This window comes from Epinephelus moara, chromosome 7 (assembly GCF_006386435.1).
Source record: "Epinephelus moara isolate mb chromosome 7, YSFRI_EMoa_1.0, whole genome shotgun sequence".
Lineage (NCBI taxonomy): Eukaryota > Metazoa > Chordata > Actinopteri > Perciformes > Serranidae > Epinephelus > Epinephelus moara.
Window position 1 is genome coordinate 9,393,031 of NC_065512.1, and position 23,167 is coordinate 9,416,197.

At 41.5% G+C, this 23,167-nt stretch overlaps 1 protein-coding gene across 1 annotated transcript in view; it reads left to right on the forward strand.

Annotated features, from left to right (window-relative positions):
• Positions 1-15,946, forward strand: part of LOC126392905 (aryl hydrocarbon receptor-like) — a 59,199-nt gene extending 43,253 nt beyond the window's left edge. Inside the window, exons 5-11 of the mRNA XM_050048630.1 lie at positions 1,370-1,502; positions 5,127-5,260; positions 6,538-6,740; positions 6,949-7,058; positions 10,270-10,411; positions 11,039-12,653; positions 15,680-15,946. Coding sequence (XP_049904587.1) covers positions 1,370-1,502; positions 5,127-5,260; positions 6,538-6,740; positions 6,949-7,058; positions 10,270-10,411; positions 11,039-12,653; positions 15,680-15,829 — 2,487 coding nt within the window. The 3' untranslated portion in view covers positions 15,830-15,946. The remainder of the gene's footprint in view (positions 1-1,369; positions 1,503-5,126; positions 5,261-6,537; positions 6,741-6,948; positions 7,059-10,269; positions 10,412-11,038; positions 12,654-15,679) is intronic.
• The last annotated feature ends 7,221 nt before the right edge of the window (positions 15,947-23,167 follow it).

The following is a 23,167-nucleotide window of genomic DNA, read 5'->3' on the forward strand; positions in this document are numbered from 1 at the left end:
TTGGCTCTGACTCTGATGGCAACGAGTACTAGCCAATCAGAGGCAGAGCAGGGTAATATGTTTTTTTCTGGTCAGGAAAACGTCAGTCCTGTAACTAAAAGAAAAAAGTTAGATGAGTGCATAAAAAGCAATAATAAATAAAGAATTTGTGAATTCAGGATGATATTTATTTGTGTGTGCAAATTTTAATTATCAGAGGTTTACTGTGTATATAATGTACTTGGTACATCAGTCTATATTTGATATCCCATCTGTTTTCTAATGTTAAATAATGTTAAAAGGTGGTTTAACTCCCTCTTGTAGTTATTGTCCTGAAGCTCAGGGGGGAGAAAATTAAATAAACTGTGTACCGTGGGTACAGTTTTGAAAAACTGCACACAGTTTACCAATCTCTCCACATGGATGTAAATTGACAATCTGTACCCCCAGTTTAAAATCCGTCCCCTGATTAAAAACAGGCGCTGATTGGCTCTCTTAAAAATGCTGTCTGAGTTTTCATTAAAAGTTAATGTCTGATCAATAATTATGCCAAATTTTCTACCACATGTCCACCTTCATGCCCATGTAATTGTCACTCAAGAGACTCCCTTTCAAAATCAGACAACCGGGTAATTGTCCCAGCATTCCAGCATTTAGTTGCTGGTGGTAGAAAACAACAGCCTGTAGACAAGAGCTTGTAGGTGCTGTAACCACACCCACTGCTTTGGACACACACACACTTGAGGTTTGTACTTTAGAGTCTAATTGAAAACACACATTTGAGATTTGGATGCATGAATCTATATTTTAACCCATCATGTTAATCATCTAATATAGCCAGGATTTACCTCCATCATTCTTCATTTTCAGGAGCATAGTTAGACACAGCGAGGTGCAAATATAGAGGCACAGATTCGACCATATTAAACATCCAGACGCCGACAGATGGGTCTGGATGGATGGCTTGCGTGCAGCATCTGCAGGGAGCGGCGTGGGGGTCTTGTTTGATCCATTGGTGTGCTCCCTGTGTGGTGCAGAGTCAGACGCTCAAACAACAGCAAAAAGACCTGACCTATTTATAGCTTGGCCTTTAGTACAAACCACCAGACACAGCAGTGGGCTGCAGTGAACAACACATCTCTGCCCCACAGCTCAAGATAGCAGCACACACTGAGAGTCTTTGGGCAGCTGTGTGCACTTGAGTTTCGAAGAAGTACACACAACAGGGAAAAAGTTTTCTCAGACACACTGTTTTGAATTTTGAATTGAATTTTTTTGACATGGGTTTGGATTACGTGTGTAATTTTGAAACATCCTGCAGGTCTCTAATCATACTTAACTTGTTTTATTTTGGTGTAAGCTGATTCCTCCTCTCTTATTTTCCCCTCAGACGGATGTCATGCACCAGAGTGTGTATGAACTGGTCCACACAGAGGACCAGCAGGAGCTCAGGAGAAACTTGCACTGGGCTTTGAATCCTCCCCCTGCTTCTGCACCTGCCATCACCCAGGACTCCCCCCAAGGTGATCACTCTCTCCTCATACATGAGTCTGTCATTAAGTTTCTAAACTGAAAGCCATATGTAAAGGGCAAACACAAGAAACATACAACACACCAGACCAAGGCATTATCATATTTGCATCAAGTTTTGGTTTTTTTTCAATATAATGAAGCAGCAAAGTTTGTGTGACCGCGGCTCGGAGTGAAAATTGGGCATAACAACTTTTGCAGGTATTAAATGATTATGCATTGACTCTTCTCTTTGCATAGCCTATAAGGTTACTGTATACCTGATATTTATTGCAACTTAATAACAAACTCAGGGTTTGGTGACATATTTTCTGCATGACCTCGTAGCCATACATCCCAAGGGTCTACCAAAGATAAACCAGTATGTGATAGTATGACAAGAAAAATGCCAAAACATTTCTTCTAACTGGTTTAAAGCAGTGGTTCTCAAATGATGTGCTGTGATGCCAGTCCAGATGTGCTGTAGGATTCTGTGATAACCACACATTGTTATTGCAATATTCAACTGGGCCTGTACAAAAAGTGATGAATGAATTTTTCATTCACTGTATCAGTATGTTGTGCACACCCATTTCCTAATAAAGAGGAAAACTAGCTAAAAAATGTAATTTAATTTAATTTAAAAGAAACATCATGGGTAACCTATCTCTTGCCGTTCAGCATGGGATTTATAAGTGTGTGACACATCAAAAGCCCTGATTGGCTGCGAGTGTGAGGGATGAAAACATCTAGAAGCCAAAAGTCGTTAGTTTGTACGGAGCAAATTACAACAAAGCACCAACAAAGAAGACCTACCACTAAAAGAAAAGACAAAAAACTGTCAGTAGACACTATCACTAAAGCTACCTGTCTTGTTTTTTTAGGGTCACTATTGTAATCCTAGGTATTCTTCTTCTTCTTCTTCCGAGGAAATCATACTTCCCATGGGTGAAAACTCACCAAACTTTGCACAAAGGTCCAGTCTCATGCCAGATATCCTCAGCTGTAAACTCAAGCCAACAGTCCTGATGGTGGCGCTACAGCAAGCGTCTAAAGTTCAAAACTTGGAAAATTCATAACAAATCAACCATACGTGCTACAACTTCACAACTTTCATCAAACTGTAGCCCCAATACTGAAGAACACACAATTTGTACATTTAAACCTATTAAAAATTATGAAGTTCATCACTCTGTTTTTTTTCTTTTCAAAAACTGTAAAACTTCTTAAACCTATCTCCTCCCACAATTTTTGCTCAGTTGACACCAGACTTGCTACAGAGCATCTTCAGACTGTCCTACAAAAACTACGTTTCTCAGATTTTTGATTTGTCAAAAATTGAGCCTACAGTGCATCAAAATGTTTGACTGTAAACGGTACTGTAAACATATACATGCAAATTCTTGCTAAATAAATCTTCAATGTTCATGAAAAAAATGACAAAATTCTAGAGTCATGGTAGATGATGTGTGGCAAATTTCAGAATTTTATCTCAAAAACTGAATTTTTGACAGCATTTTGAATTTTGCTCTAATGTGAACAATTGGAGTCAATGTAAAAATGGCAATTTTAAACATCAGTTTTTCACTTATGGAGCAAATCAATCATTGTTACAAACAAATTACCAACATCTCCATGCTGTCTAGATGCAATATGTGTATTTTCAGATTTTTGTCTTAATGACTGAATTTTTTACAGTGGTTTCAAATCTGCCTTTCCATGCACGGATGGCTGCTTTCCTACACAACAGTGAATGGCTTACTCAATTTGTGAAGCCACTGTTGACCGTCTTAGGTTCCAGAGGTTGCTCAGAATTGTCTAAAAATGCCCGGACCCGACCCATCCCTGCGCAGCAGCTATAATCTTCTTTTTATTGTCTTATGTTGTGATAAGAGCAGTTATAGAACACACATTATAGAAGCTGTTGTGCACAGATATAAATGCAGGTGTGTCTAGGGCACAACAAGTCTAAAAAACATCAGTCCAAAGTCTTGAAATCTGGCAAGGACTAAGTTTGTCCATTAGTTCTTCCGGTATGAACTTGTACTTTTTTTTGTTTTTGTTTTTTTTTAATTTAAGTTCAGATGATAAATCACACTTTATCAATGATCAATGTTAGCATTTTCTTAACAAATGACAAAAATGCTTTGATATTCAACTTGTTATAAGTTCAAAGGTACTAAACACATAATTGTGCTCCCTGTAGTTTCTGAGATAAAGCCTCTTTATTATCATACCATGTTTAGTCTTTGGGTACATGGGACTACTGTTTTTTTGTTTGTTTTTTAATTGTAGAGATTCTGCTGATAGGGATGCAGCGATATATCAGTTTCAGGGTATACTGTGATATAAAAGTTGACGGTCATCATACTGTGTACATTTGCTTGGGGAAAAAAATGCAACTTGACGGAGAATCTCCGTTCTATTTTAGTTATTTTTGAAGAGGAGACTTTTTACACAACTTCCATCAAAAAATGGCTTCAAGTTTCAGTTATAGTAATAAAACCAAAACCTTCTGTTTTTATTCCTTTAAGGGTCATTCTGAGGGATAACTGTATAAATTCTGTTAGGGTGTGGACAGGTTTGTTTGCTTTCACCGCCAACGCTGCAAAATTAAAGTACCGAATAATCCTAAATAGCCAACTGCAGAGTGGCCATCTTGTGGTAAAACATATTGATAAATGCTCATTTAGACGTATTAATAATGTTGATAGAGTAATTTAGACTTAATAGGCTGTGTTACCTTCATATAAAGCTTAAATATGTTTTGTGGCTCTGGAAAGATTTTTATTTTTTCACTTATTTTGGTCAAAATTAGCTCGTTGATAGTAGTTCGATAGTTTGATAGTCCTTTTTTACACAGAGCTGTAATTAATCATACAACACTTGAGGAGCCAATCTCCATTAGTTTCAATGGGTTTAAATGTATTTTTAGGAAGCATGTCTGTTCACATTCATTAAACCTCAGAATTTACCTTTTTTAGACAAGTGCTAAGTGTGCAGCCCCCAGCCTGTGTAAACACACACATTTGGACATCAATATGAGACGGTTAAGTACACACAGTTTTAGGCATTAAGCTATAAGACCATCCTCAGGTCAAGTCACATGACCCTGTAATCTTCACCGTGGCTTAGGAGGTGAAGTGGTCCGATTTCTGTATTTGGGTTTTAAGATGCTTATGTCTGTGCTTTGGTTCTGAGCAATGTGTTTAGGCTAAGACCCACAGCTCTGACACAGCTAACCCACTCCTGCACTGAGAAGCCGTTTACACTCTTCCCCCCTCGACCTGCAGCACATGCCGTCACTTGGTGTGTTAAGACACAGATAGCTCCTGGCTTCATTACTTATGTGCAGCTGATGATATGAGACAGTATAGTGCAGCTCAGGAATCAGTGTAGAGGGCAACAGGATGCAACAGGATGTGTTCACTCTTAAAAATGTGCTCTTAATTTTCACATTTGTGACATCATTAAAGCTTCCGACTATAGAGGTGTTCTATGATGAAACTCAATATGTGAGCTGGGTGTCATTTTGTGAAGAAATACAAATACAGCCTGGCTTTGAAATGCAAATACAGAGCAATACAAAGCTGAGGAGGGCTGTCACTGACATCAGCTCATATCATTTGTGATTACAGAGATGGAACCAGACAGCAGCTCATCTGTGGTCACCTACAACCCTGAACAGCTTCCCCCAGAGAACTCATCCTTCCTGGAGAGGAGCTTTGTGTGTCGCTTTCGCTGCCTACTGGACAACTCCTCTGGCTTTCTGGTAGGTTATATGCTCAAACAAAAGACAGAAAATCTGCAGTTTTCAGGTGTATTTTTTGCCAGAGCTGATGCTTTTGACTTGACTCGTACTTGTCTGCTGCAAGTAGAGGTCTGTGTGGGACAGTTAAGTCCACTCCTACGGATGTCTCACCATTTCCGCACATGTAGCGTCTCTGTCCTGCCTGATAACTCCCACTTACAGCCAATTGTTTTCCCTAAAAATGTTTCCTCCTTTTTGTGCAAGGTAAATAAGACATATGTAGCTCTTATAGATAATAGAAAACAGTTTCTAATGCCCTGTTCTCACTGGATCAAAAAAAATCCACCCAGTCAGAATTTGCTTTTTTATTCAATGGGAAAGGTGACAATCTGCATTCACTTCAGGACAAATAATTCCGCACTAGTCATGGGTATTTAGAGGCTCCAGCCAAGGCCAAGGCAGCCCCTGACACTCTGGGCCCTTGCCCGTTCGGTAATCCATGGCTGAACTCAAATGTCCAGACTTTACCACACTTGCAGCCTCGCAGACTTTGCGGGTGCATGCCGGGGAAGTCTTGGAGTGCTTAGTGCTGTCCAAATCCACAATTCATCAAGTTCACGAGGGGCCTCAAGTGGTCTTTCTGCAGACTTCTAGTTATTGATAGTTAGGCCAGAAATAATATTCAACCACATCATGATACAGAAATTCGTTTAAAAACAACAAAAGAAGGTCTTCTAGTGTCAGTAATGCCCAATTTATAGAGTTATAGTCCTTATTTACACACATTTCTGTTTTTGAACGTGTGCAGCCTTATATAGAGATGTATTAATACATTTTTATTCACAAAAAAAGGCTACACATGGGATTTATATCTTGTTATCTATAGGGACAGATGAGTTAAGTATTGTTCATCAGCTTATATGACATATATAGGAATTTGACAGCGGAGATAGTTGAAAGTTTCCACGGCAACGTGTAAAACAGTCTTGAGGGCCGACTATCAGCTGCCTGCAGTCTCTGCCCTCGCAGACTTTTACGTGATGACGCTAAATATGTCACACTATGTACAACTGAAGTTTGCGAGGGCTCAGTCTGCAGGTCCAGAGAGTGGACATTTGGATTCAGGCCATCTGTGCGAACATGAAACACCAGTAAAAAAAAAAAAAGAGAGAAACAGAAGGACATAGTCATCTACTGCAGAGCGGTGTGCACGGCTCTGGTCTCCTGGCAATGGAAAAGGAGAAAAGCACTCTCTCAGATATCAACTCATTCGAAGGATTTATTTCCTTTCTCTCCAGGCTTTGAACATCCAGGGCAGACTTAAGTTTCTGCACGGACAGAACCAGCGGCAAGAAAACGGAGGAAAGGCCCCGTCTCAGCTCGCCCTGTTCGCCATCGCGACTCCTCTGCAGCCCCCGTCCATCCTGGAGATCAGGACCAAGAACATGATCTTCAGAACTAAACACAAGCTGGACTTCACGCCGCTGGCCTGTGACGCAAAGTAAGGATCCTGGCATAAACATGTCATATGTCTTAAAGTGTTGTCATTTTTATTAGATGATTGTTGTGAGAATAAAACAGCATGTGTGTTTTTATTCTCCTGTGTGTTTGTTGCAGGACTTTGAAGATCTTTCACTAGCTGTGAATGTAAGACGTGGTGTGTGCCATGAGCAATGTTTTGAAAGTTAATTATGGTCGTTTTTGTGCAGGGGGAAGATCGTGCTGGGGTACACAGAGGCTGAACTGCGGGTACGAGGATCCGGGTATCAGTTCATCCATGCAGCAGATATGTTGTACTGCGCAGAGAACCACGTCAGAAGTAAGTTGTGTTTGTGTACCACTGTGGTTTAAGACACTGGCCATAAACCACAACATGTGCAGTTTAAGTCTGGCTGGGAAACGTTGTTGCATCTCTGTTTCCCACATTTCCTTTTATCTCTCTACTGATACTAATAACGGCATAAAAAGTCCCCAAAAAAGACATGTAAACCGAACATAATCATGTAAGAGTATGGCAATAAAAGCTTTCACCAACATAAATTTAAGACCGATTTTAAAGGGGGAACGTCCCTGTACTTGTCACTGCGGCTCTCTCCTTTTAGTCCTTTAGATGATGCTGCTATTTCCTGGGTTTCTCCAAACACTTTGATGTGGATCATTTCAAGACTTCACGCAAAAGTATTTTGGAGGGTTTTTTATGCCTTTACTTTTATTGTCATTTTTGTACCACCACACCACCTACAGGAGACAACTGGCCTCCCTTCCCAACGCTGTAACAGCTTCCCCGTCTTGTTGCCATCACTGTTGGTTGACTTCCAAAAGTCATGAATGACACCACCACAACCACCCTTGACAGAGCAATCGGGTGCTCAGCCCTGTTTTCATACCTAGCCAAGTCTTGAATTAATGTTACGTTAGCAATAGTATGGCCAGTTTTATGTTAGCATTGCATAGCATTAGCTCACTAACTTGGTGGACCTTTATTTTCCAACCTCACGGGGACACCTTTTGTTCAAAAATACCGTATTATCACCCTAAATTCTTCCAGACATACTGGTGTAGTAACTGTGGCCAGCGTATGCTCCTGTTAACATTGTTAGCACAGCTGGGCTAACCCAAGCCTAATTCATGAGCTGGTTAATTAGCTAGTTAACAAGCTAACTCACTGAAACAAAATGGAGGACAGATTTCTTGGACAGTCTGTTAACCGCACTGCAAGCCATTTTATTTTCCCATATTTGCATGAAAACCCCCCAAAAGGCACCAACACCACAAACAAAGCCGAAAGGTCAATTTCATTGACTAGCAGAGATGATTCTGAGCAGATAGCTAGTGGCCAGTGACATCATCCACCTGTCACTCAAAGCAGCCACGCCCTTGGTTATGCAATAACTTTTAAGCCCTCATGACATTTAAATGAGTGAGTAATATAAAAATTCACCCCCTGTTTTGAACTAGGCCATAAACATGTTTAATTCAGCTGTAAAGTTAGACGTTTTACATGGAGGTCTGCTATGATTGACTCGCCTCAAGTGGCCATTCAAGGAACTGCAGTTTTTGGAACTTCCTTTTTGGCTTCATTTTTAAGTCCTGGAGGTTGCCGCTTGGAATAGACACACATAGCTTTTCCACAATTAGCAGTTTAACAGACTTTATACTAGGGCTGGGCGATAAATCGATTTTATTTATTAATTCGAATTTGTAGTTTAGGCCGATTTGTTTGAATGAAAATCGAGTTTCTATTTAAAATCCGCCACCGCCACTCCACGCTGGGCTCCCGTAGTTCAGAGTGGGCTCACCCCTCCCCCCCGTGTGCTTGATACACAAACAACATGGCAGCAAGCGGGGAAGAACTCGTTCTCAAGAAAGGGAACGAGTTCTTCAGCGCTTTTGTGTGCTCACCTGTGTCTGTCTGTGTGTGTGTGTGTGCTCACCTGTGTCTGTGTGTGTGCGCATCAGGGCCGAACTCCGCCGTGCGCGACACAGAGAGCAGAGGAGGATTTTAGACGCGCACCGTGTAGGGACAGAAATGACATGCCGTTGTGTAAATAAGATAAATAAGTGTTACCAATGCCAAGCTGGCAGACTTTAGATCCTTCAGATCCTTTAGCTTGTGTTAGCTCATTGTGGCAACAACACATAAATAACGGGACTTCGTCTGCGTTGAAGAACGGCACTTTATTTTCAGCACTGCAGGGACGATGCACAGCCTCTCTCATCAGTGTCTGACTTTTACATAGAGGGAAATAACTCAAAAACAGCATGCAGAACTGCGTAGGCTTCTTCACTGTGGCTGCTCGATGTAAACAACATAGCACATGCCTCACTTTCTTCCTGGGGCGCATCCGTCTGACGTCACACACCACACCCGGCGCACTAACGTCTCATACCTCCAACATCAGGCTCAGCCTGTAACATAAGGCTATTTAGTTTGTTTAATAAAAGACAAGGTATAGACCTGTTCTATAGGTAAGGTAACCTTAAATGACTTCTGTTGTGATCCAATATGATGGTAGGGGAAACACTGCCATATGATAAGAAAGGGATCCGGTGGAAAGCGATCACAGATGCAGTCGCCATGTATATTACAAGAGATATGGTTCCCATATATAGGCTACCGTGGAAAAGCCGGGGTTTATTCAGATGCTGAAAGTTTTGGACCCCAGGTATGTGCTACCAGGCCACAAATATATATTTAACTAGGAGGGGAAAAAAATCGATTTAAACCGTGAATCGGATTTGTTGTGAAAAAATCGGAGATTTTTTTTTAGGCCATATCGCCCAGCCCTACTTTATACCATTATGTTTTAAAACTTCATGGCCTAAAACATATGCCTCTGTACTGCAGCCTTATATAAAGTTGGCTGATTAAGAACTCAGCTTGAAGTGGCCCAAAATATGTGGTTGTTATGTAGTCTGAAGCTGTTTTATACTGAAGAGAGTATATGATAAGAATTCATCCATCATGTTTATCTCAGAGACATATTTGCCATTTTAGATTTAGTCCCATCAAAAAAAAAAAGGTGAGGAGGTCTGGTCTAACCTGGTCAGAGAGTTCAGATAGCTTTCGCAAGTAATCTCGCTGGATTACGGAGCAGATTGAGCAAAGCTGCAGAGCTGCCAGAGCAGAGGATAGGGCCCACAAATCCACTGCATGAGCAAAGCATCAGAGATGATCCATACAGAAGCACCAAACACATAAACACTTCAGAGGTCAGATGTGTTGCTGACCGCTCTCTCCTCAGTGCGGTTTAATATAGATGTAAAAGCAAGTAGAACTCCTACACAGAGGAGCCAATGGATCTGCTCCCTTCAGCCGAACATTATAGTGTAGATACAGTTAGTGTCCAGTCATGGTTAGGGGGCGTGGTTAGGGCGGAGTTGGCAAAGAGTCTTTTTCATCAGCCAGTAAACACTGGGGAAGCATGTTTTTTAAACTTGCATAAAAGACACTGACATTTACTATGGATATGATTGATTTAACCAGTGTGCAGTATTGGTCTACTCATCATTGTGTTCCATATTCGCAGTGATGAAGACTGGAGAAAGTGGTCTGACTGTGTTCAGGCTCCTCACAAAGGAGAACCGCTGGAAATGGGTCCAGGCCAACGCCAGGCTGGTGTACAAGAACGGCAAACCAGACTACATCATCGCCACCCAGAGGCCCCTCCTGTATGTTTTACTGTCATTTTATGTGCAGTTGTAAATCAACTAAATGTACCAGATGTTTTTAAAGATGAGCAACAGAATTTTGATATAATATCAAAGGTTATGTGTGGACAAATTATAAATTCACATGTTTTAATCTGGTTTACGCAGGGAATTTTTTATCCTATGTATGGAGGCACGTATAGATCCCACTTGTTATCCCATGACACTTATAAAGCCCAGTTCAGACCAGTGATTCGCAACGAGATGAACCCGTTTTAGAACGTGTGAACTGGCCGAATGCTACAAATAATATTCAGCCACAAAATAAGTCTGAAAAGCTGCAAATCAGAACAGAAGTACAGAGAGTTGTTGCATAGAGATGATACACAGTCTCATGTAGTTGCATTGGTGTGAACTGGCAGGTTTATAGAACGTTGCAGAACAGCGCATTGCAAGTAGTTGCCTGTTTCAACTTGTCTCGTTGCGAATCTTTGGTCTGAACTGGGCTTAAGACGCCTGCAATCATGGATAATTGGGTAAGAAACAAGTACCACTTCTGCTAGAGACAAAGCTTGCAACTTTGATGCTTTGCAAATAAACTGCCATGGTCAGGTTTCGAGACAATAATCATGTTTTCTGTGTTCACAGGGACGAAGAGGGAGGAGAACACTTGCGTAAGCGCTCCATGCATCTACCCTTTACCTATGCCACAGGTGAGGCCCTGCTCTACCAGTCCAACCATCCCATAGCAGCCTTCAGAGACGGAAGTCATGAGAAAAATGGCAGTAAGTCAAAGAAGAGCCGGACTGAAAGGCTAGTGAGGGATGGTCTGGACCCCGGCTCTCTTCTAGGGGCGCTCATGAGCCAGGACGAGTCGGTGTATGTTTGCCAGCCAGCTCTGGAGCCTAAAATGTCGTTCCATAGCTTCTTTGGAGACCAGATGGGCTTCTCTGACTCTGAGCCCTCCAGCATGCACAGGAGCTGGGACGAGCCGAGTAATGGCGTACTGGGTGCAGGCGTCACAGAGCCCAGCACCAGCTTTGACCCTCTGCTGGCTACGTTGGACTCCCTCTCCCTGGAAGGCCATGGGGTTGTGGATGCAGAAGAGAGCGGCTGTTCAAACGGCGAGCTGTTTGGGGCTCTGGAGGGGCTGGGGCTGAGTGCTGAGGACCTGGAGCTGCTGCTGCTGGATGAGCGGATGATCAGAGTTGAGATGGACCCTGAACGTGTGCCCACCTTGGACGACCTGCTGACAAACGACGAGATTCTTTCGTACATCTATGACTCCATCGAGGGGAAGACTGATTCCACAGAGCATGGAGGACAGGCGCCTCCCAGTACTGCCTCAGCGACTGCCACCACGGTGTCACTACCTGAAAGTAATGCCACTTCTGACACTAATGTGCAAATGCAGTTTCCTCACCATAAGCCTCCCCTGGTGGGGTCGGCTCCCATCGTGCAGCTGTCCCAGCAGATGCAGCAGCACCTCAACATGCGACCAGGTAAAGTGGCGCATGACTGGGGCCAGCAGAGCGACCATTTGGCTAACACGATAGCGAATGGAGAGCTGTTGGGCCAAAATCAGTCGCTCCCCAATGGACAGTGGACAGCCCAGGACATTCTGGTCAGTGCAGGAATACAACTGGGACACTTTAACACACAACAGACTGTTTTCAATGGCAAGGCCTCGGAGCTGGATGGACAGCTTCAGCAGCAGCAAACGCATCAACACTTCCTTCAGCAGCAGCAGCAGCAACCCAGGATGCAGAACCACCTCTCACAGCAGTGCCATGCCAAACAGAAGGCAGCCAACCTCAACGGACTGTGCGGCGTCTCCAGCACGGAGCACCCAGCAGGGAAATCCCAGTGGCAGGACTTTGGATTCAGCGAGAGTCTGGGCAGCAACTCCTGCCTTGATAACAGCCAAAAACCTCTGACAAACACCTCACTAGATTCTTGCATGGATTTTAGCATGCCTGATATTGACAATGCGGATTACACGATCAGTGGAAGTGGTTTGTTTGGGCGGAGTGAACAGCAGCTCGGGGCCGAGTCCACGGTTTCATCCTTCCAGGGGGTGAACCATAAACGGCAGCAGGAGCAGATCCCAGTTCCTTTGGCTCAGGTCATCTCCAGCCTGTCGCAGTGCCCTCCCCCCAACGCCTCCCTGGAGCAGATCCTCGGAGTGGCCAAGCCGTGCCGGCAGCTGGACCACTATGGCATGGTGACCTCTGAGATCCCTCATGACCCCAGTCCCAATAAGGTGAGGTTGCTGAATCACTAGCTTGGTTACAAAGACGTTCATAAACAGTGCGTACGAACATTTTATGCACAAATCTGGGATTCATCAGTATTTTCTTACCAGAATTTTTCATACTCGGCAAACAAATTTAGACCATGCGTCCAGATTTCTCCTTCGTCATTAGTTCAAGGTCCACACAGTTTAATACATTCAGCGTCATACTTGTGTTTGGCCATGTCGTCGAGCTAGTTTGCTGTCTCTGTCAAGTAGCTGTCTGTTAGTCACTTAGTTAACAGCAGGAAACAGCACTTCAAAATAAAAGCTCTGTGCCAGAAATTCACTGTACTTCAAAATAAAGTGTGTTCTTTACAAACTTGACATATTCATGAGTCACTTGCGAAAAGGTTATTAACCCTTTGAAACCCGAGCAAAGTGGCCTGAGTTCTCTCAAAAACATGGCAAGAGGGCAATGAGCAACGACAGATGAAATTACCCCAAAAATTTGCAAGAATTTAGCAAATAAAAAAAATTGAAAAAGCAAAAATAAAAACAAAAAAATAATAAAAAAAATAAATATATAAAAGAAAATGATAAAAGAAAAAAAGAAGAAAATTACCAAAAAAAAAATTACCTGGAAAAAGAGCTTAAAATTATATTAATTATGTGACATAATTTTAAATATATATTAATGATAATTATAAAAAGTTTTCCCCTAGCTTTTAAAAATTAGTTTCTAAATCGATTAATTTTTATTATTCGTGGGACATTTCTTATCAGGTTGCTCGTTGCCTTTTTTCCCCCATGTTTTTGAAAGAAATCACACCGATGAGTGAAAGGTGTCTGAAAGCAGCACAAGAAAAGTGATGCAGCTCCAAGTGTCAAAGGGTTAACTTTTGTTCTGTCTGATTTATAGCTTGTGTACACAAATTTACAGAAGATATTTGCGTTTAAATACTACATTATTAAATATAAAACATAAACATATAAAAATCCATTGAATCTTTGCTAAACACATTAAACTTGAATCAAATCAGATTAATCGTTGTTGGTCGGCCAGCATGCCAGAGGAGGAAAATATCTGAGGCAGTGATCTAAGAAGAGGCACAGTGCTGTCTTTTTTCTACATCTGTGTCTTGTTTGTTTTGTTCATTTGGGGTCATTGCTCCGTATTCAGAGACTGAAAAGACTTGATGTGTTGTGACCTACAAAAACTGGAAGAGCTGTGCGGCTGTTTTTTTATTTGCTGCAGTGACTGAAAGATGAGATGCAGCGCAGACTTTGTGGAGCTGATAAACACACAGTGGTGCAAGAGATTCTAAGACTTTTAAAAAAAAAAGCATTCAACAAATACCAGTTTATTAAACAGACAGTTTTAAATGAAGTATTTCTATATGAGTATGTGCAGATAAGACGGCTCACAGGCCTAGCGTGATGTTGTCTACGGTGATCAATATATATGAGCGCAGAAATTCTGATGATGATCGTTTGTCAACCAGGCTGCACTTTATGCACAAACTCATACTTTATGTATGCATCTGTGAACACACAGAGTGGGTGGATGACTTCACCCACTCTGCACATGCACAGAGTGGGTGAAGTCATCCACACATCACAATATGACATCATCACATGACAACATGACATCCATATCTTTAAATAAAGAAACTGTGCTCACTCAGTTTCCTTCATGCATATATCAGAATGTTTGGCTACATGTCCTTTCAAAATAAAAATTTAACGGCCTCTTCAGTCTGCAGTCAGGAGAAAATGTGTGCAGGCAAACGAACATTGTTCAAATCCACAGAAATTTATTTAAATCCTAGTTGTGATCCCAAAGGTACAGGGCGTTACTGTGTGCATAAAAAAGTCATGGAATTTCATTATCCCATTTTCCAGGCTTGGAAGTCATGGAATTTTCTTGTGTATTAATATAATTGTTACAGTAATCATCGGTTACTCCACGTAATGTAACACAACCGCAAATTATATGCCGAAGATACACCTTTCTACCACTAATTCGCAAACCTGGTGGAAATTCTCATGGAAGAATCTGATTAGTTTCCTTATTACACCAAAACTGAAAAGAAAGCATCTCCATAGTTGCCAGAAATGTTGTCTTTTGATGTAGACCACTCTCAGACCTCTTAGAGAGCTGATCTGAGCTCAGTTCGCTTCAAGTCCACGGTGCGGTTCACTTAACCTGTGCCTTGTGAACACAAAGCGCTCCAGGTTGGATTTGCTCTTTGCCTTGTATTTAGCCTTCTAGATCACATGCTGCTGTATTGGGACGCCTGAAAAAACAGGCAAAACCACGTCGGCCTATAACGCTTGCAAGGACACAGGATGAGAAGTAGTTTGGTTCACAGAAGATACTGCACGTCTCCAGATATGGAGTGTAGAATATATCAAACGGCAAGAGTCTACAGCACAGAAATGCGAAGGTTCTCTTCCAATATTAAGTACATCTGAAAGAGTGGTGCTTCATAACCTCACTGCAGTGCCACGTCAAAGTAAAAACAAAACTACAACAATTTATATGTATAGGCTATAGTGTGAACAGAAAGAGGACTGAGACCCCATCAGAGCTGAGAGTCTGAGTCCTGAGTCCTCTTTGAAATGAGCTGACAATGTGAACACAAAAAGAATGGAGTGGTTTTTCTGTCTGTCCATTTTTTGGTGCACTTTAAGAGGACTGAGGTCGGTTTGTTTTAAAAGGACTATATGTGAAAACACCCTATATAACCCCTTTGTATATTAGCAGAAATGTAGCACAACATGGAGGTGAAAGCAGTGCTCTCTTTATTCAAATGTGACATATTGTGTCATAAAACATATTTTGAACCTAAAATGAATGAATTGTGAATCAAAGTATAATTGTGATAAATAATCGTGATCTGAATATTCCTCAAATTGTGCATGTTTGGGGATTAGAATCTGAATAACAGGGGTTCTTTTTATTAGCAATGCTTCAGCTAACTCCACATATGACTGTATTTTATACTCTGACTTCCTGTCTGTGCTCATCACGTCTCTTTTGCCTCATGCAGATGGAGAATGGCTGCATCCTGAACAGTACTTACCCAGGAGGCTGCGCTCTGCCCAATAGAAACGGAGCGGCGCCCCCTACTGTCCAGATGCCCGTACCTGAGACCTTGTCCAGCCTCCCCGACCCGCCAGCCACCGGCTTCTACCTCTGACCAGCTGACCAGGACCAGTCATGCAGCAGGACTCTGTGAACGGCCAGAAACACACAATGACTGGACCAGCCTTATACGTCTAGATAACACAACAAACAAAGCTGAATAAACGTAGGCCTATATGTTTTTTTTCTTTCTTTTGTTTCCAATTTGTAATTTTTTTTGTGTGTGTATGGGGCGGGTGGGAGGTGGGGGGGGCGGGGGATCATCGTGTTGTATTTCAAGTCATATTATCATATGAGTCCTTTGTTTACAATAATGCAGTCAAGAGTGCTCAGTGGAGTCTATTTTAAGTAATACAGAGAGGTTGATGTGAGTTTTTCAAGATGAGTTTCACAAATCTGCGTTCAGATACAACACGAAGCAGAATTTAGAAGATTATATGGATTTTTATTCAACATTTAAATCTAAAATCCCATCATTTCATGCAGCAGTTTGTTACATTTTGTACGCAGGAAGAAATGTCTTCAAAAAAATCAGATGTACTTGGTTAATACTGGGTGTTACCGGTGAAACAGACACTAGTTTACCAGTGGATGCTGAATATAGGCCAGTAGGAGATATTTTAATAGCTCAGTCAATCAACAGAAAGTTATCGATTAATCATCTTAGTCATTTTCCAAGCAGAAATACCAAACAGTCACAGGTCCAGCTTCTCAGATATCAGGATTTGCTGCTTTTCTTCGTCCTATATTGAATTAAGTTGAACATCTTTGAGCGTTAGACTGTCGGTCAGAGACATCTGAGGACGTCTTGTTCGGTTCTGTTGAATTGAGTCCAGCATTTTTCAACATTTTCAGCATTTTAGAGATGAAACAATTCTGCTCTACACAGGGTACCAGCAGTAACTAGGATCTCAGTTTTTCGACAGTCCAGCCAAATGTGTTATAGTTAGAAAAGTGGTAATGCACTTGGTAATTTTTATGCTTAAACCCCTCATCAATGATTTGACCTATGACCCTAGAAATGCACTAAAACTGTGTGGTTACTGCAGTCTGCATTTATATTACCTTTAACAGCTACCCTTCTGTGCAGAGTGTGCATGTTCTCCCTGTGTCAGTGTGGGTTTCCTCCAGGTACTCCAGCTTCCTCCCACAGTCCAAAGACATGCAGGTTAACTGGTGACTCTAAATTGTCCGTAGGTGTGAATGTGAGTGTGAATGGTTGTCTGTCTCTATGTGTCAGCCCTGTGATAGTCTGGTGACCTGTCCAGGGTGTACCCTGCCTCTCGCCCAGTGTCAGCTGGGATAGGCTCCAGCCCCCCCAACAGGATAAGCGGTTAAAGAAAATGAATGAATGAGTGTTTTAAAAGTAGTAACAGAGAAAATTTAAAGTAACCCTCACGGATTATTTTGTCGTGATATTCACTTCATCAGGTTTGACCGAAATTACTTGACATCACGGATCTTGCTATGGTTGTAGTCATGGTAACAATTATTTTGTTGCTGGCATCCTTCACACGTCACCGTAATATGCTTATAAATGATTTCAGCTTGATTCAACTGATGTTAAACTATCAAACACAGCCCTCTCTGGGGGGTACGCCTCAGACATTTTCCAACAACACGGATGCAGGTGGGCGGAGAGCCACGCAGTAGATGTGAGATTTTGATACACTGCCGCCTACAGTTTGGGAGAATATTGGTTTTGTATAAAAGATCCAGACATTTCCTTGTCAGGAAACCGCATCAGCTCATGTCTGTGCAAAAAGCATAACTGGGCCTCTACTGTGATTTTCCTTGGCCCAGTTGAATCCTACTGTAACTCTCCAGGACCCCAAATCAGACTGCAGTAACTTCATTTACCATTTACTGGTTTGCCTTGGGTTTTGGTTGGAAAGTGTAGTCAGTGCATTTTTTACAGCTTATTTTCTCTACAGACTGCAATAGAACGAGATTGAATCAGAAAATGTTGTCACAAGATAAAACAGATATTCAAGGGTTTAACTTTAGTCGTAACTCAATTTTACCCAAACTTTTAGTTGCTGCGGCGAGCCTTTGTAGGGCAGAATTGATCAAAACAATAACCAGCATGTTTAATTGATTATAGGATCATTGTGTAAGTACAGATGCAGAGGGACTGAAGTCGTTGTGTGTCTCCACTTCATGAATGTACAGAGAAATATTTGTGTCTGAGCATCAAATGCAGTTCTTTGTCCTGATTTTTTTCCCCACCAGTTTCTAATGATTATATTGTTGTAGGGTCAGAATCATTTGGTTCGCTTTGTATCTGAACGCACCATAAAACACACACAAACACACACTCTTATCCCCGTCGGTGCAACTCCAACTTTTGATTGTTTTGTTTTGAGTTACTGACAGTTGACCGCATCGCTCATAGTTTTCCATCATGCTACAAGAATGTAATCTCTCAGCGTTCAGTGATTTCTTTGTTGAGCTCGTCAACAATGAGATTAATCCGTAAATGTTTGAAAAAAAGTCTAGAATATGGAAATTATGGCGTAGAAATATCCTGCACTTTATTTCAGGCACCCACTTAATGCAGATGTGTAGTCAGGGATAAAGACGACCTGTTTATCTTTGAAGCTACTGATGCAACATGGACCAGTTTTGCTTTTTTTTTTACTTTGAGGCACATTTCAGGTGATGGGTTAATGTCCTCACAAGCACAAACACTTCTGTACAATTGTTAGTGTCATTTTTATCTTTTTCCACTTGAATTATTATTTGTTTGTCGTCGATAATCTTGGACCTCTGGATGAGTTTTCTTTCTTTTATTTGAGCTGAAAAGTTGAACTGACTTGATTAGAAGAATTTTAATTTTCTGTATTTATTCATGTCCTGCAGCAAGTACGCAGTCTTGATTGTTTTGAAGTTGATGTGAAAGACATTCTCTTGTACAAAACAAAAAAACTAAAAAAAAGAAAATGTAACGCTTTGTCATCCTCTTAGCTAAGCAGTGGTTGCACTCGCTCTCTCGAGGGAATCAGTGAATCCAGACACAACTCCATCACAGTACAGCCCGAGTTTCTAAAGGAAGAGTCTGACATCTTTGAGGAATACTCAAGGTCGACTGAAATAGATTTGTCTCAGTATTACTTGTGTGAACAGATCGACAGTCCATGTGTTAATGTGTGATCTGTAAATATAAAACACCTTCCACAAATACAAACACAGATATGTGAAGTCGCAAAAAAATATTTTGCAAATATAAAACAAACACAAGTATCCGTTCAAAAGTTATTAATGTCTGGAACAATTTATTTGTAAATTAATGAAATGTATTCACTATGGCTGTCACATTCTCATTGACATTCAGTGTCAGATTTGCTGACACGGTGCTTTCACACCTGCCCTGTCTGGTTCGGTTCAATCAAACTCAAGTTCCTTGGCCCCCTAAGTGCTGTTCGTTTGGGCAGGTGTGAACACAGCAATCGCACTCAGGCGCACACCAAAACAACTTGATCGAGACCTTTTTGAAGAGGTGGTCTCAGAATGTCGATGTGAACCAACTGCAGTCACATGACACATTGTTTGGGTTAAACATGAGCATGTTACAGTCCTGGAGGATTATTAATGTGCACCTCCTCCTGTACTGCCTTAATATGCACATTCAGCACATCCAATGCATCAAAACATTGTTTTCTAGTTGGAGCCGCGCCTCGTTTTCAAACTGTATGGTTTGACTAAAATGAACAATGACAGCAATATAGTCCACGATGAGCAGCGCTAAAATCAACCTGCGTAGTTGTCCCTCCATTGTGACATTAGAAAGTGTCACATTTATCTTGCAAGTGTACTCTTCTTCAACGTTTGCTTTACTTCCTGGATTTTTCCCACATGGAAATTCTGACCAATCAAGAGCAGCTTTCTCACACAAGGCATTTGATCTGGTCCGCTTGTAAATGCTGCCGTGAGAACACGAACCAACTCTAGGCAATTATACAACTTTGTGACAAAATTAGTCCCTGATTCAGACCAAAGGAGACGACTCTAGGTCTGAAAGCACCCAGACTCTCCATAAAGACATTGCAGTTCAAGGCTGGATTATAAAGCTTCTGAAAGGAATAGGATCACACTGGAGCCCTTGTTGGCGTGGCAGGATGGCTAACGATTTTTGTATTTGGAAAATAGTTTTTTGATTTTCAGATCTTATTTTGTATTTGTGGAGGGTGTTTTGCATTCACAGATTACACACTAACACACAGACTGTCGAGCTGTTCACACATAATATTGAGACAAATCTATCTCCATACAGAGGTGAAACTTTACCGATCTTCTCACCTGACAAAATGTGAGACTTTTCCTTTTAAATTGTAGAAAACTTGGGCGATATATCAGGTCAGTAATTTCAGGTCTTCACAGCATCTCAGCGCAGTTACCGAATGGCAAACACTGAAAAACCAAATGTGAGTATTAAACAGAGATCTCTACTGGAAGGATACAGATCTGAATGTTTCTTGTACATAGCAAAATGAACCGGATAATGATGCAGAGTAGAATTATTTCATGGCGAAGAGATGCTGAAAAGAGATTTCCATTTAATTGTTCGAATAATGTCATTGGTATTAATATTATTGTTCTATGTTTTATGTTGAAATGTGATACACACGTGGTTACATGTCATTCGAATTGACTCGTTTCTTTCCCTTTCTTTTTACTACAGCGGAAATGTTTGCTATATTTAATATGATTGATGTGACTTATTAACAATGTGAAAAAAGATGTGTATATAAAGGCAAACAAGCTTTGACAAATACAGGTATGTACATAGTTTTACGTCAAGTCACTCGTTTCAAGCACTATTTTTAAAACACATGCTTATCAAACTCCTTTGTTGATTCTTTTTTTTTTTTTTGGTTTGGTTTTTAATTGTAAATAGTACTCTCATCACAAAACACTGGACTCTATGACAGCCTGAAAATGGTGCCATACTACTGAGACTTGTTTAATAGGCTATAATGTTGGAGAGTTTAATTTTGTCTTTTCTTTAGCCACAGTAACGTTAACATGCTAACAGGACAAGGTGTAGGTGTTGCAGATTTGACCCGTGTCCTTTGACTGCTTGTTTCAAATGTATTATTTTCTTCCTTTGAAATAAAGGATTTCTTCAATCACAAAAGTGAAAAAACACAAACATCTTGCAAGCATATAACTCTGACCACTCCATGCGTCTCCCTCTCTGAGCCCTCCGGTTTTCTACGCACTCAGACAGCAAACGGCAAACAGCAGGGATCTCCAACCTGTGTCAGTGACTCCTTACTGTGGACCCCTGACATGTAAAGGTGCTATGTGTAGCATTTTAACATCAATAAATCATTACCACATTAACCCTGAGGAGTCTGCATGATTACTGGAAACAAAACCACTGACATTATTTATACAAGATCAAGAACTCAGTTGTCCTACAGAGTGGGAAATTTGTCTTGGACCCAACACCCATACTGCAGTCATAGAAATACAACTTAGAACATATTACATAGAGAAATCAACATTATACCCAACATAGTAATAAGAAACACAAAAAGATAAATAAATAATCGATGACATCATATGCTAAAAACACCTCTACACAAATGCAAATCAGCAAATCGTCATAATCCAGTGCCAGATCTGGCTTATCCGCCATAGTTTAAAAGCTTTATCGACACAGGTATGAATGAATTTGTAAATCTGTTCAGACTCCTACCAGGGGCAGCAGCTTGTACTGGGTATGCAGTACATGAGAGGAGTCACTGATGATCTCACTTGACTTGGGGCCAATCCCAATTCTCTACCCTTAATCTTACCCCTTGGTTTCAAGTGCACTCGCCAGATAGATTCCACTCAACGATGAAGGGGTAGTGTTGGGGTAGGGCATTTTACCTTCTAATTGGGGTGCCACTTCATGCAAATTAGCGTAACAGACATGTTCACCGTATCGTCGACGTAGGCTTCAGCATTAATGGCTTCACGGAGAACTCTAGATATTCATGTCGGCTACATCGTGAATTAGCAATTTTCAAGCATTCATATTCTAACTCATCGCTTACAGATAACAATGCTTATGCAGAAACATAATCTTTGCATGCTTATTTGCGAAAATAGTACTTAAAATTGTGCGATGGCTTTCTCATGGAGGCTGCCATACTTAAAATTGTGCGATGGCTTTCTCATGGAGGCTGCCATCTTCCTGGAAAACCTGCCTGTTCGCAAGTGTGCATCACACGGCCCTTCAAATTAAGTGGGGATTTTAAGGGCTGAAAAGCACTTCCCTAATGTTTGGGACACCCTAGCCCTTTGCGGGAACGTGCAAAAACAAGGGTTAGGGCCAATTTTGAGGGGAAGTGTGAGTATTGGGACGCACCCTTAAAGTAGCCTGTTCAAAAATAGTCTGAATGGAAATGTGCTCTTCAACAGCTATTAACTTCCACACAATATGAACCAATCGAAACAGTTTGTTTTTTGACTGCAAAGAGAGGTTGCTGAACCAAGCTGTGATACTACACCTGATCAGGCTCTCGAAGACTTTCAAATTTTGGTTTATAGAAGACACATCTTCACACAGAGTTGATCAGGTTGTTGAGTGTAGCCTGTGGACTGTTGGCTCACTCCTCAATGGCTCTGTGAAGTTGCTGGATACTGTCGTGAAGTGGAAAATGCTGTCGTACACGTTGATACAGACCAAGACGCTCAATGGGTGACATGTCTGGTGAGTATGCAAGCCATGTAAGAACTGGGATGTTTTCAGCTTCCAGGGGTTGTGTTCAGATCCTTGCAACATGGAGCTATGTGTTGTCATGTTGCAACATGAGGTGGCATGACAGTGGGTCTCAGGATCTCGTCATGGTACCTATGTACATTAAAACTGCCAGCGATTAAATGCACCTTTGCAACCTTGTTCGTTGTCCATAAGGTATGTCAGCCAATACACTGCCACCATGAGACAAGTCAAGCTACTATGTGCGTCATAATCTGAGCTTCTCTGTGGTTTGTTGTGGTAAATAGTCCAGCCACACATGCATGGTAGTGCATCTGTGTCCGAGGTTCTCTACCAACATGCAGTGCAAGACAGGAGAGGGGCGACCATCGTCCGGCCGCACCCCAGATCATCACGAGTGGCTCAACTCACCAGCAAAGATCTGCGGCACTATAGTATTGTTACGTCTAGGTGGGATTCTGACTTAGAGGTGTTCAGTCATGATCCCACAGATGGTAGCTTCACTGCAGTCTAACTTTGAACAGAAAGCTGTTTACAGCTCACATGTCAGGAATCGCTGGGTTTCACCCCAGCTGAGCTGTCTCTTTGAATAAAAGTCAGTTTGTGAGCATTTGCATCATGCCTGCTCCTTGAAGAGCCTCTTACTTTGCTTTCAAACAAACAGACTCCTGCATCCTC